The sequence below is a fragment of the Babylonia areolata genome, chromosome 8 (genome assembly GCF_041734735.1).
Source record: "Babylonia areolata isolate BAREFJ2019XMU chromosome 8, ASM4173473v1, whole genome shotgun sequence".
In the NCBI taxonomy this organism is placed as follows: domain Eukaryota; kingdom Metazoa; phylum Mollusca; class Gastropoda; order Neogastropoda; family Buccinidae; genus Babylonia; species Babylonia areolata.
In genome coordinates, this window is record NC_134883.1 from 39,064,002 (window position 1) to 39,080,940 (window position 16,939).

Sequence of the window (16,939 nt, forward strand, 5' to 3'; positions counted from 1 at the left end):
AAAAGGATCTACACATAGAGAAAAAAACAACTATGGAACAGATGCTGCAGGAGATGGCTCATAATATGCTTCGCTTTCATAAAATAAAATAAAAATGGCCACACACACTGTTTGCCTTCTTTGTTTTAATTCAACCCACATTTCATTGTTAGCTTTTGGTCACAAGTTGTCAAATGAGACATCAAAACATTAATATATTCAAGGAATGTTGACACAACAAAGATATCATGCCCAGTTATACTGATACAGAAATAAGATTATTATTTACCATGTAAAGTGATGTTACATGCAGATAAAAGAAAAAAAAGATGATACAAATCACAAATATTGAAATAACAACATGCAGGCAAAAGCCAATGATACAACAAAACACAAGAATAAAACACATGTGCAGCCTGCACTTTGTTGTGACAGTTCAATGATTGCATTTTCACAAGTATACCTCTTCCGAATGAAATTGACATTGCCAATAATATGTGGCTTTGACTCTGTAATGTTTGACATTCTGACTGACAGCATACAATTTTTTATTATGGACCTGACATACATTCTGGTATGCTGCCCTCGTTATTCTGCGGCGACATTGTGACATCGATTGCATCAGCACAGAATTATCGAACCAACGCCCAGATATTACATAACCTTGCAAACATCTCCACCTTTCCCCCAGTTTTGCTCTGAGCTTTGTGCCAAAGTCCTAACAGAACTGTGGCCAGATCTCTTGACTCCGAACAAAACAACATAAAATCAAGACTGAACAGGACAGAATCTATGTAGCAAAAGCTTGGAAGAACATGAACTTAACAAATAAAAGCACAGCACACATGATTATGACTTAACATGCAAAAAGCAAAATATGTACACAATAATAAAAGACTCGTGTCTGATTTTAAAAGAGAAATGGAACCCATGAAAGGAAATTACTAACAAATTTCAATTCTTCATGTCATGTACACATGCACACAGTTAAACACACACTTTCAATCACCCTGACCCCACCCCATTCCCTCTCTCTTTTCTCTCCACGCTTTATCACATACTTCATATCAATGAGCAAATCTGAAGTTTAAAACACTGTAATCAGCACAATGATGTAAGGCAACAATATTTGTTGAAGAGAATCCACAAAGATTCATTCAGTTTATAAAACAAAAAAACCCAGTCATGATAAAAGGAGGAGTTTGTATTATACTCCATGTTTGGTGTTTACATATACTTACCATGTCAAACTGATGCAAACTAGGCCTATGGTTTGCTCTGTTTGGCCAAATTTCGCGCGGCTAACAGTGAAAAGACGCCCCTCTTAGTCTGGCCCGCTCTTAGCCAATCAAACGCCTCTAACTTATCCACCCCACCCCAAAATAGAAGAGAAAAAAAAGAGAAAGAATGCTATGACAAAGAGAACATATTAATCAGCCAATGTGAAGAGAACCGGAAGGCTCAAAGATCATGTTGCAAGCCATTACCACATCAAACTTCCTCTCTCAATTGACCACACCAAGATCCATGTTGAAACCAGTGTTCCAATGTTGTGATCACACTTATTCAGCAAAGACAATGCATAGATAAGAGCCAATGAGGATCAGTACATTTTCCAAAAACTATGGAATGGTATTGGCCAAAGTCCTAACAACATAAAAAAAGAAATGGAAAGCTACATCATTTCAATAGCTTCTTTCCTTGAGATTTTTAAAATGATGGAAAAAAAAAAAAAAAAAAACCCCAAAGAAAACGAAGGCCATATTATTCATATAAGGTATTTTCATTCAAAGTTAGAAAAAAAACCTCAGAAAGTCGTTATATTCATGTATGTTCCTCTCAGCGTAAATTAGAAAATAGCAAAAATCACAATGGCAATCAGTATTAGCGGAAAATTACTGTGCTGTAGTCTCCAGCTTTTTGCTTGCAAGAGTTCATGCTTGGCATTCCACTCATCAAGAACACTTGTACAATGTTTACACCTTGCAAAAGTACTTAAAAGATTTTGTTTATGTCCAATGGCAACATGCATAGATGTGAGATTCACTGAATATATATGTATATGGCTTGCTATATAAAAAAAAAACAAAACGACATATATATTTTTTTCTTCTTTTTTTTAGCCAGTTATATGAACAATGCGGTCTCTTTTCTGTAGGAAGTGGAGTAATGCATGACAAAACATATGAACCACATAAACAGTGATATAACCTGGGTTCAATCAAATAATTCTAGTGACGCCGTAGTCTCCAAACTGCTAAGTCATGAGGAAATTTTGTTGTCTTTGATGGCTCCTGGGTTTCTCCATTATCAAAAGCATTAATTCCAGCTCCAGTCTCTTTTACCTCTCATCACCCTTTGTCCCCAGCTAACAACAAACAATTATTTTAACAGAAGGAGGCATCTGTTAAATGATTCTGCTTTTCAGAAATGTGTTTAATTAAGAATGGACTGAAGAGATGTTTATGTGCATTATTGCTGCTATTTTTTGGTTTTCATTTACCATTTAAACAAACTGTGAAATATCTACATATTTAACTGGTTTAGTCATTGTACACAAGCACTGCTGATTATAACTTCTATGCACTTCAGGCTTTGGGTAATAACCACTCCCTCTTTAATTGACTGAAAAAAGAAAAAAGGATTACTTCTTGGTCAAAGTGAACGAACTAACTTGCATTCCAAACCTATTGATTCCAAACCTATATGAAACATGTTCTGCCTTGCTGGTGATTAAGATTTCACACAGCAAAATTAACATATGGCGCTGTATCAAAAATTACCATGCATTCATTGTAATAAGCCAGTTATAAAACCTGTTATCATCTCTTGCAGAGTCTAAATCTAATTTAAAACTGTAAAAAGATATCTGATTGAAAGTGATACAATTTCAAAATACTTTGAAAGAATTCAGCTTACAAAGGCAATGACCCTCATTGATTAGTTTCAACCAACAGTTATAAAATGACAACAGTAAGAAATATGATGATGTTAAAATCTGTTAAATATACCACACTACTTTTGGTGATGTAAACAGCTCACTCAATCATCTCCATATAATGACAATTCACTCCAACCAGCACGAAAAACAGATGAGAGCATAATGTTATCCCATATACCTGGTGTCAACACAGTGACTGCCTCACACCACACCACTCCCTGGCAGACACTATCACCACAAAGAGTGAAAACCATTTACCCCCAAGGAACAAAAACTTTATCACTTAAAGGCCAGTAGTAGTTTCCCTTCTGTCTCTCTAACACGCATGTTTTAAACAATAGTTAACATTAAAGCCATCTTGTACAGTTACCACATCCAGTCACATTCAGTTAAACTTGGATAAGTTAAAAATTTGAATCTCACACTTGTCATTACACAGATACATCAACACTCAAACTTAACTCATACAAGATGGTACAGTACACATAATCACCTTCCACAGCATCCTGCAATACATATTCCTATGTGCACAACATTCAGCAGTTGAAATGAACACAAAGTGCCCAACTCTTGATTTTTTTTAAAATTTTCAAGTCTACAGATTGAAGCCTCAAGAGGTGCTGCCTTTGTTCACTGATGTTGGTAACAAATGTTGATTGTGCACTTAGTGAGGACCCACACACTGTACACAGGGCAAGGGAGGTGCCCAGGTCACACTGCTCACAAACTTTAAAACAAAACATTCAGCAGGCCCACAATGACAGGTGTCAATGAATGAACACAACACCAGAACAAGCAGGATATTAACACTAGACCACCCCCCACCCCAGCCCCACGTGCACACACACACACACACAAACCCTGTTATTGTTAACAGTGTTCTACACCTAACAGCACTTGGCCCATCACAGCCACTTACATCCTCCCCTTTCAGAGCTGTATTCTTCATGCAACCAGGCAAAGACTGTATCAAGCTGTTCACTGAAAACTGATGCTGATCACACAAATCATGGGACAGATACAGAACATCACACGAAGTATGGTTTCAGTATCAAAGAGGTGTCAAAAACTTGCAGACTCATTCATATACTCTACACTATGTCAACGGAAAAAGAGGGGGAGAGGGGGGCATACCCTGAAATGAGCCAAGATGCACTCGTCAGATCTTGAATATAGATAAGATGAATGGCTGCTGCCTGCACTGTGGCAATGTTATTTCTTTTAAAGATGTCACAGAACAGTGGGTAAGAAAAAAGAAGTGTTCACTTACACATCCAAGATGTGCACAGAAAGAAGTGTGTTCAGAGACCGAACAATGCACTTAATCAGAGAACTCACAGGCTTTTCTGTCATGGGGCCATTCATTGAAGGACACAATCTTGAGTGCTAACCTTAACTCACTTGGAAGAAGTAAAACACTCTTGAAGGCGGGCATTAGTTACAAAAGAAAAGAAACAGCTTAACTTTTATTGTAAGTGTCACTCAATGCATGTGCAGATATTTACAATTACTGTAAGTTTTTGGGGAAAGGAAATATCCAGATAGTGCTTTCATGCTTAACAATTTTAATTTATTGACATGAAAACTGGATGAGTGGGATCATTCCATATACAATCAAGTGGATTTTCAGAAAATTTCAACAGCTGTTCAACACACAGGGAATCCATAACTATTTCTAACAAAAACAGCACAACCAAAAACAATGCTCATTTCAATGCGCTCAAACAAACAAGTTACCAGAGCAGTCTGCACTCAAAACAGCTCTTCATTAGAATACCTCGATAACCAAGGTAATAAAGTATCTATACAGTTCCTCAACTGCCATAACTAATAGACATTAAAAAAAACCCAAAACATCAATTTGTTCATGGTAACCCTGACCACTTGCTCCTTGGTAAAGTGGTGACCTGGTCACTGTGCAAGGTGAATGTGGAAGCTGCAGCCCACAACCACAAAGCAACAGCAGCTGACACCATGTATTTCTCAAAGAAAACATGTTTTATCATCAACAAAAATAAAATTTAATAGTTACTCAAAACTGAACTGACCATAAACCCTTCAATCTAAATTTCTATTAAAAAAAATGTTTTTTGGACTCCGTACGCTTTCACAACCATTCATGACCCAAAACCCTTGCATTTCAAACAGCTCTCTCTCTCTCTCTCTCTCTCTCTCACACACACACACACAGTGTTTTAAGTCTTGATAGCGGAGAGTGTGTCATCCCTGTTGCCTCCTGATCAGCAGTCAGCAGTAACTGCACTGGAATCACATGATGATCTGTGGGTCTGGCACCGACTCTCCTATGGATTTGTGGGGCAGAATTCTCCCTCCATTGATGTACAGCTCATCCTTGACAATCACATCCTCCCCCAAGACAGACACATTCTCCATGCGGACCTGAAAAAACCCCACACATATGACTATGTTATAGTCTAGTACAATGAACACACACACACACACACACACACACACACACACAGAGAAAGGCAGCCTTTATGATGACTGAATTTACCTTTGGATGTGATAACATTCTGTCAAAATAACCATTTGATTTTTTGCTCGTTTGTTTTTATTCTTTGGTCATTTGAGTCACCATTTTTAGGCACTTAAATTGTGTATTGCTTCCTTTAAACATTTTCACTTGCTAGAATTGAATTCCATTTGGATTTTAGAAGTAACTGAGGAAATATGACCAATCTGATCCAATCTTATTATGAACTATTTCAATTATATAACACCGGTGTAAGAAAACATTACTTCATATGTTTAGCAAACTGTAGAAAAAGAATGCTTTGGCAAAATTTAGGACTGGTTCAGAGATTTCTTTCTTTAAATTGACTTGATATTAAATTGAAATGTTTATGGTGATCTATGACTTTCACCCAGGAGCAGTGTTTTCATACAGGGATTAGCTGGACAGATTTCATCTGTATCTAATGCCCTACCTAGTTTGGTTTCTAAACCAGATACGCACACACACTGGCACATCTAGCACAGGCACACACTTGCAAACAAAAGCACTCAAATATGCACACAACCCAAAATCGGGTTATTACATAGACTTACTTTGTGTTCAACACATGTGGATCAAAAAGTCACCCTTTTCAGGCACTTAAATTATGTATTGCTTCCTTTACAAACATTTTTACTTGCTAGAATCTTTTGGAATGACAAAACATTTTCAAAAATCTTGTTTTTGTTTCCTAAACAGGTACAGCAGCCAAGTGGTTTGAGCACTGGATAATGTCCCAAGTTTCAATCCTAGTTACATCTCGTGGGTAAAGAGTGGAGATTTTTCTGATCTCCCATGTCAGGATATGTGCAGACCTACTAGTGCCTGAACCCCTTCAAATGTAAACATGCAGAACATCAAATAAGCACGTTAAAGATCCCATAATCTGTGTCAGTGTTCAGTGGATTAATTATGGAAACACAAACATACCCACCACACCCCTGAAAACAGATTATGGCTGCCTAAATAGCAGGGTTAAAAACCGTCATGCATGCAGAAGGTGGTGGCAGAATGGTTAGGATGTCTATCTGCCATAAGTGTCCATGAGGGTCTGGTTTTGATTCCCAGCCTCTCCATTTTTCCCAAGTTTGACTGGAAAATCAAACCGAGCATTTCGTCATTCAAATGATATGATAGACCGAGGTTCCGTGTGCAGCACACACTTGGTGGACTGAAAAAGAACCCATGGCAACGTAAGTGTTGTGTTGTCCTCTGGCAAAATTCTGAAGAAGAAATCCACTCTGATAACCCAAGGCAATATATATACATACATGCACTCAAAGCCTGTCTAAGGGCGTTGGATTATGCTGCTAGTCAGACATCTGCTTTGCAGATGTGGTATAGCATATATGGATTTGTCCGAACAAAGTGATGCCTCTTTGAGAAATGGAAACTGAAATGTAAAACCCCACATGTAGAGTAAATATAAGAATGAATGGAATAATATAAAAAAGATCTTCCCCTCCTTTACAGCAGCGTACCCAGTTGCCGACAACACATCTCCAGCCGATGATGCAGGACTCCAGCCAGGAGTGGGACTTGATGTGGGCGCCGCGCAGCACCGTGCAGCGCTTAATGCACACCCCGTCCTCTATCACCACGTCTGGGCCGATCGTCACGTTAGGCCCAATCCGGCAGTTGGTGCCAATCTTGGTGCTGGGGTCCTGTGATGCACAGAGACAAACCACACCTTGAGACACATCTGTGACACACCTGTCACTTGTCATGGCTTTGGGATCCTGCTGTACACAGAAATGATACAAATCCTGTGTCATGAAAACACAGCGAACAGTTCTCAAAGGCACACTTGTGACACATCTGTGACATGCTATGCGTTTTGGATCCTGCCAAATGCAGAGATACACATCCTGTGTCATGAAAACACAGCGAACAGTTCTCAAAGACACACCTTTGACACATCTGTGACATGTTATGCGTTTTGGATCCTGCCAAATGCAGAGATACACATCCCATGACATGAAAACACTGCTGCGCAAACAGTTCTCTACTTGATGAATTAGTTTCTACAGTAATTTTCCGACTAATAGGCGTTACTTTTTTTTTTAACTCTGATCTGAACCCTGCGTCTTATAGGCTGTATGTGCCTTTTATCTGAAAACTGAATTCTGACCACCATATAAGGCCAACTGACTCAACAAACTCAATATATGACAACATCGTTGATCACAATAAACACTCACAATCATGCAACAACAGTCTTACCTCTGTGCAAATCAGCATAGTTCATGTTTACTATCTGATCAAACTGAAACTGAATCAGATACTACACAAAATTTCAACTAAACATGACTGCAGTTTTCCCTTAGGCCATGAACAATGAGAAATGTCTGAGTAGGGTGGGGGGGATTAATTAATCCATGGTGTGAAAGTAGAGAAATCGGAAGTGAACTGATCGTTTTTTGAAAGCAGAATGCAAAGCAAAATGGTGGATGGAACAGACTGGTTTCTAATTGAACGAACATTCGACTGAACGTTGTAAAATTGTATTTTGAAAAAAAAGAAAGAAAAAGAGCAGAAAATAACAGAGCAGACAAACAGAGCTGAGTCAACAAGCAGACGAAAAAGTTGGATTCCGATCCAGTTCCAGTTTTCCAAAGATCACATCAATACATGGAAAACAACATCCGCTGTTAACCGAGAGAAAATGGAGGACTTTCACTTTACAACAGGTGCAGCTTATCAGATGAGTGCACCTAATACAACTTTAAAATAACTTTTTCTTTAAATTTAAAGGTGCGCCTTATGCGCTGCAGAGCCTTGTATGCTGAAAATTATGGTAGATAAGTTTGTTTCATACTAATGTCACTCTTTATATCAACATCCAGAAAGCTTGGAAATGAATCTCCAATTAACTATTACTGTTGACATACTTTTTGTAATATACAAAAAGGGTATGGTCAACCTCTGGCAGTTATTCACAACAAGAAAGAGAGAGAGAAAGATGTGGCTGTTTTGATGACTGAGAATCATTAACATTAGGCAAATCATCCACCATCAACTCGTCACTTAACATGCAGCAAACTTGATGGGTATCTTTGGGTATCACTTTATATAAGTGAAAGGTACTAAACATTTTTTTTTTATTAAATTTTTTTTTTTTTTTTAAACCCACAGAACTTACAATGAGAACATTGCCCACCACACCTGGGCCAGAATACAACATGTTAGGCTGCTTCTGCCGCAGTGAGGTCAGGTACAGACACATGCCTGTCAGGAAATCTTTGGGCTGACCCACATCCATCCAGAAACCTGCAAGAAAAAACATCACAACAAAACTGAGAATGTTTTAACGAAGAACTATCAAGGACATCATCTGCTTTCAATGACTGTAGCTGTGACAAATATTTGAGTCACAACAGGGATGGTTTTGTTTTCTGGAGGTGTGTGTGTGGTGTGTGTGTGTGTGTGTGTGTGTGTGTGTGTGTGTGTGTAGTAAAAAATTAAAAACATTTCACCAAATAAAAATGAATACAAATTATCAATCTCTAAATCTTCCTGTCAACTCATGTGCCTGTTCAATATGTAATTTTAGGGTTCTAAGCCATGCTGTTCACATCTGCCTAGTGGCTTACCTTGTAGCTCCATGGCAAAGAGATGGCCGTCTGTGGCCATGTGTGGAAACACCTCTTTCTCTATAGATGTTGGCCGCAGCTGTTGGATAAAAATACAATATGTCCCCATGATGTTTAACAATATGCAACAATGCTCAAGAACACAAGTACACATATATGTTATACACATGCACATACCCACATATATTCATGATTACAATGAAACTTAAATCTCTGCACATCACAAAAATACATACACACTCAATGTTTCATCAGATCACTAAAACAAAGAGATACTGACATTCCTCTAACCAAACTAAACCCTTCTGTTTGTAATGTATTTCTCTTAACAAAACACCAAACTAAAAACTGATCTGAATCTCTTTCTTGCTTCTCTATTATAAAAAAAAATAAATAAAAAAAAAATAAAAAAACCACTACAAAGAACCCCCGACCCCCACGCCCCCCCCCCCCCAAACCCCCCCCAAAAAAATCCAACTCAAAACAAAACCAGGGTTGCATGTGCAACATAAAAGAATCCATCACAACAAAAGGCTTGTCTCTGAAAAAATATGTAGAAAAATCCACTTTGATAGTAAAAAAACAACAAAAAAACCCAAACATTTCAGGCAGAAAAAAAACCCCAACCCAAACAAAATCAACCGACAAGACATTGCTCACCTGTATCCTCAAACAAATTCAACTGACAAAACACTGCTAATCTGTATCCTCATACAAACTGAACCAACAAGACATTACTAACCTGTATCCTTTTCAGCATGCTGGGAGTGAAGATGTACATGCCAGCATTGATTTTGTTGGACACATACTCCTGAGGTTTCTCCACAAAGCTCTCGATCTGGCCGTTCTCTGGGTGGTAGACCACCACACCGTACTTGGAAGGCTCATCCACCTTTGTTACCTGCCACAAGACCATTGGTCATTTCATTCATCACTTGTCACAGCTTTGGTTTCAAGGAGGCATCAAAGCATAATATGGACTGACGGGCGCAATAGCCGAGTGGTTAAAGCGTTGGACTGTCAATCTGAGGGTCCCGGGTTCGAATCACGGTGACGGCGCCTGGTGGGTAAAGGGTGGAGATTTTTACGATCTCCCAGGTCAACATATGTGCAGACCTCCTAGTGCCTGAACCCCCTTCGTGTGTATATGCAAGCAGAAGATCAAATACGTACGTTAAAGATCCTGTAAACCATGTCAGCGTTCGGTGGATTATGGAAACAAGAACATACCCAGCATGCACACCCCCGAAAACGGAGTATGGCTGCCTACATGGCGGGGTAAAAACGGTCATACACGTAAAAGCCCACTCGTGTGCATACGAGTGAACGCAGAAGAAGAATAATATGGACTGATCCATAAGTTAAGATAACTTTAAAATCTCAAATTAGAGAAATTTGGTCAGGTGCATTATCACAACATAGACAAGTAAACAATATGGAGACCATCACAGTAAAAAACAACAACAACAACAACAAAAACAGCAAAATCAGCAGTTATTAGGATTATAACGAAGACGCAGATGTAAAAATATCACATACGCTGTTTCGTACATTCATCCCACACATTGCAGGCAATATTTTAAAAAATAATGTAAAAAGAAAAAAAGAGAAAAAAAAGAAGAAAAGAAATAAAAAACATTATTTTGAATATGATTGTGAGCATAACACACTATATTGCACACTGATTATAATTAAGATAACTTAATTATCTCACAAAGATAAATTGCATTTGGCATGGCAAAACACAACCAGACAATCAGTGCACACACATACACACACATACATGCTGCACCACAAATGCCTAGAAGAAAACAGTGATGGGGTATGGATCTGTTTGTGTGGGGGGAGGGGCAGGGGGTGGGGGGCAGGGGGGTAGGGAGAGAAACAGACGCCTGACTGGGGAATAGACTCAAAGCGCTGGTATATTATTACAAATAAAACATTAACTCTTTCATCCCTGCAGCACGGTTTTCCGGTTTACAGGATTTTTACCCTTCATTCCTGGAGGCCGGAAAACCGTGCAGCAGAGAATTCCCCCTTTCCTTCCTGCAGCCCGGAAAATCGGTTCTCGCGGTAAGCGCTTTGAACTTCCCGCGAGTCGCGTCATCAGTGCGCGTCATCTATCCTTGACCGGGTCACTAGCGGGGCAGAGTTTATGAGTGGAATGGATGCCAGACACCCCCTTCCCCCTCCCTAGGCCGTGGGAAAGTGGGCGCCGCTACATTCTTGCTGATGTGCTGTGTAGACACACGGACACAGAAAAGCGGAATGTGTAGAAAGTTCGGATTGTGACCAGTTTTCTGATGATGAGTTTCACAACGCTCTAACAGATAATGATTTCGATCTGTTTCAAACGAATGACAAGGAGAGAGTGCAATTAGCTGTTGCTACAGAAGCACAGATAGCGGGTGATGAAAAGTTAAAAAAGTAAGAAGTGTTAAAATTGTTGTGTATACTTGTGCAGTAACTGGCATGACTGCTTCAAGGTATATCACACATGTGTCACCTTTGTGTGGCAGATTTCGTGATGATTGTGACATGGACATGCATATTTAGAGACAGTATCGTTTCTGAATAGTTTTTGTTCAAGAATTGTGTAGATAATGATCTGATTCTGGCTCAGTGACTGCTAGTGTAGTGAAAGGCATATATTCTCTTTGAGACAAAGTTCAAATCATTCATGTGATAAGGACAATAGTAGTGACAATTGTGACAGTTTTTCGTGGATATGACTAGCAGTGTGGCACTGAGATACATGCGAAGCACTACTCAGTGAGTACCTGCATGATGTGCATACTCTGCAAGCAAAACAGTGTCCTGCATGTAGTACGTAGTTGTATGCATTGTGTTTGACCCCAAAGTCACCTGTTTTACAACTGAGTGTCACCAGAGATGTCACCCTATAGTGTCAACAGGGTCTCAGACAACTTCTCACATCAATTCTGAACACAACAGTATATGACAATCTGAGTGTACTGTAATGAGCCGCGTTACCGTAAGCCTCCAAAATAAGTACCCTGCTTCATACTTTCTTTCTCTTCTGTAAATCCAGGAATGAAGGGAATATGCGAATGGTAGGGATCTCAGAACAAGGGGGAGTAATGGTTCATAGAAAAATAGGAACGAAAGAGTTAAACTAAGTTGATCACTTGTCACTTGTCAGACCTATGTGCGTTAAAATAAATATTGGTCAATTCATTATACATTTTGTCATAAATCATGTGCATTAAAAATATGTGTCAAAAACTGATGTTTTCCTCAAAGCAAATCAAATTTTGCAAGCATTATTAAAGGAAGCATCAAAGTGTGAAAACTGAGAAATACTGATTACAAATATTTGCTAACAAAAAAACAAAACAAACAAAACACACACAAAAAAACCCCACTCATACACACACATAAAAGGAGCAGACTTCTGACCAATTCACAGGCCCAGGGTGAGTATTGTTATTATGCTGGGATATACACAAGTTACAACTGATCAATGATACCAAACGGCACTGATTATTTTAATTTTATCCACATTGGTCTCCATTCATTATCAAATCAAAAAAATTGAAAATAATTTTACTTCATGTGTTTCAATAAATTTTAAAATAACTTTTATTTATCAAACATGATACCAAAAAGCTTGGAAGAAAGCTTCATGTGACAGGTGAAGAGATTGAAGTCTGAAATAATGCTTTCAGAGATAATATCTAGAAAAGATATTCAACAACACATACTGAAGAATTTTGGACATTGATTATTACTTTCCCCCCCTTGAATTACTACTAAAATGCTGGCTCAAATGTGTGTTTTTTTCCATTTGAATTACTGCTTATGTACTAGCTCAAAAGACATATAAGTATTTTACAAGTGGATGCTGAACTCCTTTCACATCATTAAACACACACACACACACACACAGATTTGTGAAACTGCACATGGTGACCCCTTCACAGCTGAAGAAGAGTAGCCTCCCTTTTGTCATCTGCCTCAGCCATTTTCTTACTACATGTGTGTATGTTTCACTTATGGATTAAAATTCATCCTGTTGTCTTTCCCACCTTAAGAGAAAACTTCAGGTGCAAAAGAACAACTGACAGAGGTTGAGGTATCAGGGAGGGGATACTGTGGGAGGTGGGGGAAGGTAGGGAGAGGGCAGTGGAGGAGGTGGGGGCGGGGGTGGGGGCGGGGGCGGGAGGGGGATAAAGGTCTTATCAGAAAACTACAAGCCAATCGTTTTCCTTTTAATTTTGTTTTTAAATCACCATCTATAAACACTGTTTCTTTCTCCCATTCCACAATTACACTCCCTTTCCAACATCTGTTCATAAAATTTACCCGCATAAATGTTTCTTCTCTTTCAACAATCAATAATATTGCCTATGTAAAAAGTCCACCCAGGACATATTGTCCTTGGTCTGTCCACATGTCTGTCTGTCTGTATGTTTGTATGTATTATGGGCATGTACATGTATGTGTATGTATGCATTTGTCATTTTTTTTTTATTAGGGATGTGCATGTTTATGCATATGAATGTATATGTCTGCACACCATGCCTGTTTCTGTAACTACATTAATCTTTTCTTGTTATAAAGTGGTTTTTGTTGTTTTTCTTTGCCCTGAGGGCTGGATGCTTTTCTTTTTGTTGCTTATTCCATATCCATCATAAAAAAATTCAGTCATTCTCTCTCTCTCTCAAAATAACAAAACACTTCCACTGAGTGACAAAACGATTAACTCACCACAATGGTCCCTTCCTTTCCGTGGTGTTTGTGAAACTTGACCATGTCTTTGAAAGGGAAGTCACAGATGATGTCGCTGTTCAGAACAAAGAATGGCTCATCGTCCTGACAGAGGATGTCTCGAGCCAAGGCCAAAGGACCCGCTGTCACACAACAGGAAAGTCCATGAAAAATGCACACACACACGTACACGCACACACATGCACACACACACAAACATGCAGGCACACACACACCCACACATGCACACACACACACACACACCTCTGCGCAAGACTATTTTGCAGACAGGGATGAGTGGACAAATGGAGGAGACTGGAGGGGAATTCCACCCTTAAGAAACTAGAGGGTGAGTTCAACTGAGGACAGACAAACTACTGAGGAAAGGGGGGTGGGAAAGGCAGGTGGGGAGAAAAAGGTGAGTAGTGTTACCTGCCAAACAGAGAGGATGACACCATCACACACACACACAGTGCTTACTTTCAGACTGTCAGTGGGACTTTCAGACTGTCGAAAGGTATCAAAGTACAAGTAAGCCTACACATAGATGTGGGAGAGCGGAAAAACCTTCACTCTTAACCCACTAGGCACTGACACCAGGATCGAACCCAGAGCTCTAGGATTTAACCTGCTATGCTCAAAACATTTAGCTATTATGCCTGTGGCTCCCAACACATGGCCTTTTCCTTTCTTCTCCCTTCGGGTTTTAATTTTCTCTCCATTGTTTACAATGGCTGATGTGGATGTGGAGTAAATTTCAAGTAAGTCTGAAAGCTATTTGTTGTTTTTTCTATTTGTGCCTTGACTCATTACCACTAATGCAATGCAACTTGTATATCTGCTGTGATCAATGATATTGTCATGATTTCGAAACAGCAGCATTTTTTGTGCAAGCTGTGAACAAAGTGACTGTCACGGTCACAAAAAAGTAGTTCAGTTTTAGTTTCAGTTTCAGGGAGGCAGAAAATTGTGCAAACTGATCTTAGCTACATTAAATACGTATATAGACAATTACACACCTGTTCCAAGGGGCTCGCTCTCCAGAGAAATTGTGATCTTGCAACCCAGCTGAAAAAATGGACAAGTAGACAATGCTTACAAAATACATTATGAACTAAAATCATCCATTCAAAATGTTTAGAAAAATATAAATATTCAGTCAAAACAGTTCAGACTGTGTATGTACATGGTGACAGACACACAAACACATTGCCACATGTATGCAAAATGGATAAAAATTATATAAACACACACATCTTTCAAACAAGAATGTTCTAAGTACTCAATTTCAACCCTTCCTGTCTCACACACACACGCACACAAACATGCACACACACACACACACACAGAGTCATATACTCACTTACAAACAGTTGCACAGACACAGACACACACACACACACATGCACGCACACAATGAAACACACACCATTTGCTCTTACCAGTTACCCCTACACAGTGGGTCTCACACAGTGACACTGTACAAACAACGCTCATTCAAACACACATGTCAGTTACCTGTTCCTCCACATGCTTCAGCTCTTTTTCCATCTGCTCCGCTCGGTAACTGACAGCCAGAACAATCTGCTTGACTCCCGCCTGTACAGAGACACTTAATCTTCAATTCATATAATACATATAATATCTCATAAGAAACACTATTATAGTATTAATTCATGCTTGTAAATCTGGTACTGGTGTTTGACAATGCAATGTATATATGTCTACAATAACCAGTATGTGTGATGCAACATTAAACAAAATCCCTCCTCCATATTATAATGTACTGAGGTATTCACAACTACCATTGTGTACACTTCAAAGCTTCATTGGGTTGCAGATATTCGTGTTATAACTTCCAAATGTGCACAACTTTGCATTACATTTAAACTACCATGTAAGAAGAGAGAATGAGACAGAGGGAAAGTGTGTGTGTGTGTGTGTGTGTGTGTGTGTGTGTGTGTGTGTGTGTGTGTGTGTGTGTGTGTGTGTGTGTGTGTGTGTGTGTTGTATGTGTATCTGTGTTTCTGGGTGTCTGTGTGTGTGTGTTGTCAGAAGGAAGAAAGAAGGAAAGTCAGCTCTCAGGACAAGGAAAGAAAGTGTGGGGCCTTGGGGGGTGGCGGGGGCAGGAAGACAGAAAGGGGGGTAGACAGACAGAGAGAGAGAAAAGACAATACAGGAAAAATCTTTATTAATGAGGCTAAATTGACAAGCAAGTACAGTAGTTGGTTTTTTTGTTGTTGTTGTTGTTTTTTGGATTTTTCTGTTTTTCGTTTTTTGCTTAGATCTATTCCTCGCCGTAAAAGAGGGAATATATAGCCAAAGAAATGTACAACGAAAGGATGCAAAAGAATAAACAAAGTAACAGAATTGTTTCCAACTCATGCAACCTTTTATGTTACATTTAAATACACATACAAAAAAATACTATTTGTAAACTACAATCAGCTGTTGTTAATATTTGATGGGTAATACACACACACACACACACACACACACACAGGGACACATAGTCACACACACACACACACACACACATACATACAGTCTCATGTGCACACACATACACAAATAACACACACACACACACACACAGAGTGACACCTCACTGCCATTAGTTACTTTAGTGAATGGAAAAGGCAAATACATGTGGTCATACAGTGTGACATATTCAATGCATCCTTGCACTCTAAACCCCTGCTCCTTTGAAATGAAAACCTGTCAAGCATGTATCAAAAACAAAAGTAACACATTTTACAGCTCCAGTCACCCTTCTTTTTCTCCCTTGCTCTGTCACTTCCTTATCTGTTAAAGGTCAAATGGATCCAATTATCAAAGATAACGCTGCCTTAGATTTCACACACACAGACACATACACACACACACAATGTTTACAACACTCTAGCCTTATGAAATAAAAACAAGATGTTAAACTCAATTCCATTAAAGATTACTTTCATTAAAATACTGGTGATCTAGAGGAAGAAATATGCGAAAGCCTAAAATTTTTATTTTTTTCATATAATAATGTAAAAATGTGCAAACATTGCAACAAAAATCAAACAAAAGTGACTTACATCAACAAGAGCCTCCAGCTGATGCAACAACATGGGTTTGTTGCCAAACTCCACCAAAGGTTTGGGTGTGCTGAGAGTAAGGGGCCTCAAGCGGGTTCCATAA

At 39.0% G+C, this 16,939-nt stretch overlaps 1 protein-coding gene across 1 annotated transcript in view; it reads right to left on the bottom strand.

The window, feature by feature from the left end:
* Nucleotides 1-110: 110 nt before the first annotated feature.
* LOC143284786 (mannose-1-phosphate guanylyltransferase catalytic subunit beta-like) overlaps nucleotides 111-16,939 on the bottom strand; it is an 18,825-nt gene continuing 1,996 nt past the window's right edge. Inside the window, exons 2-10 of the mRNA XM_076591806.1 lie at nucleotides 16,837-16,939; nucleotides 15,278-15,358; nucleotides 14,779-14,827; nucleotides 13,760-13,902; nucleotides 9,771-9,929; nucleotides 9,029-9,107; nucleotides 8,578-8,705; nucleotides 6,917-7,099; nucleotides 111-5,320 (exon numbers count right to left, since the gene is read on the bottom strand). The exon at nucleotides 16,837-16,939 is cut by the window's right edge and continues 36 nt beyond it. Of these exons, the coding sequence (XP_076447921.1) occupies nucleotides 5,189-5,320; nucleotides 6,917-7,099; nucleotides 8,578-8,705; nucleotides 9,029-9,107; nucleotides 9,771-9,929; nucleotides 13,760-13,902; nucleotides 14,779-14,827; nucleotides 15,278-15,358; nucleotides 16,837-16,939 (1,057 nt within the window). The 3' untranslated portion in view covers nucleotides 111-5,188. The remainder of the gene's footprint in view (nucleotides 5,321-6,916; nucleotides 7,100-8,577; nucleotides 8,706-9,028; nucleotides 9,108-9,770; nucleotides 9,930-13,759; nucleotides 13,903-14,778; nucleotides 14,828-15,277; nucleotides 15,359-16,836) is intronic.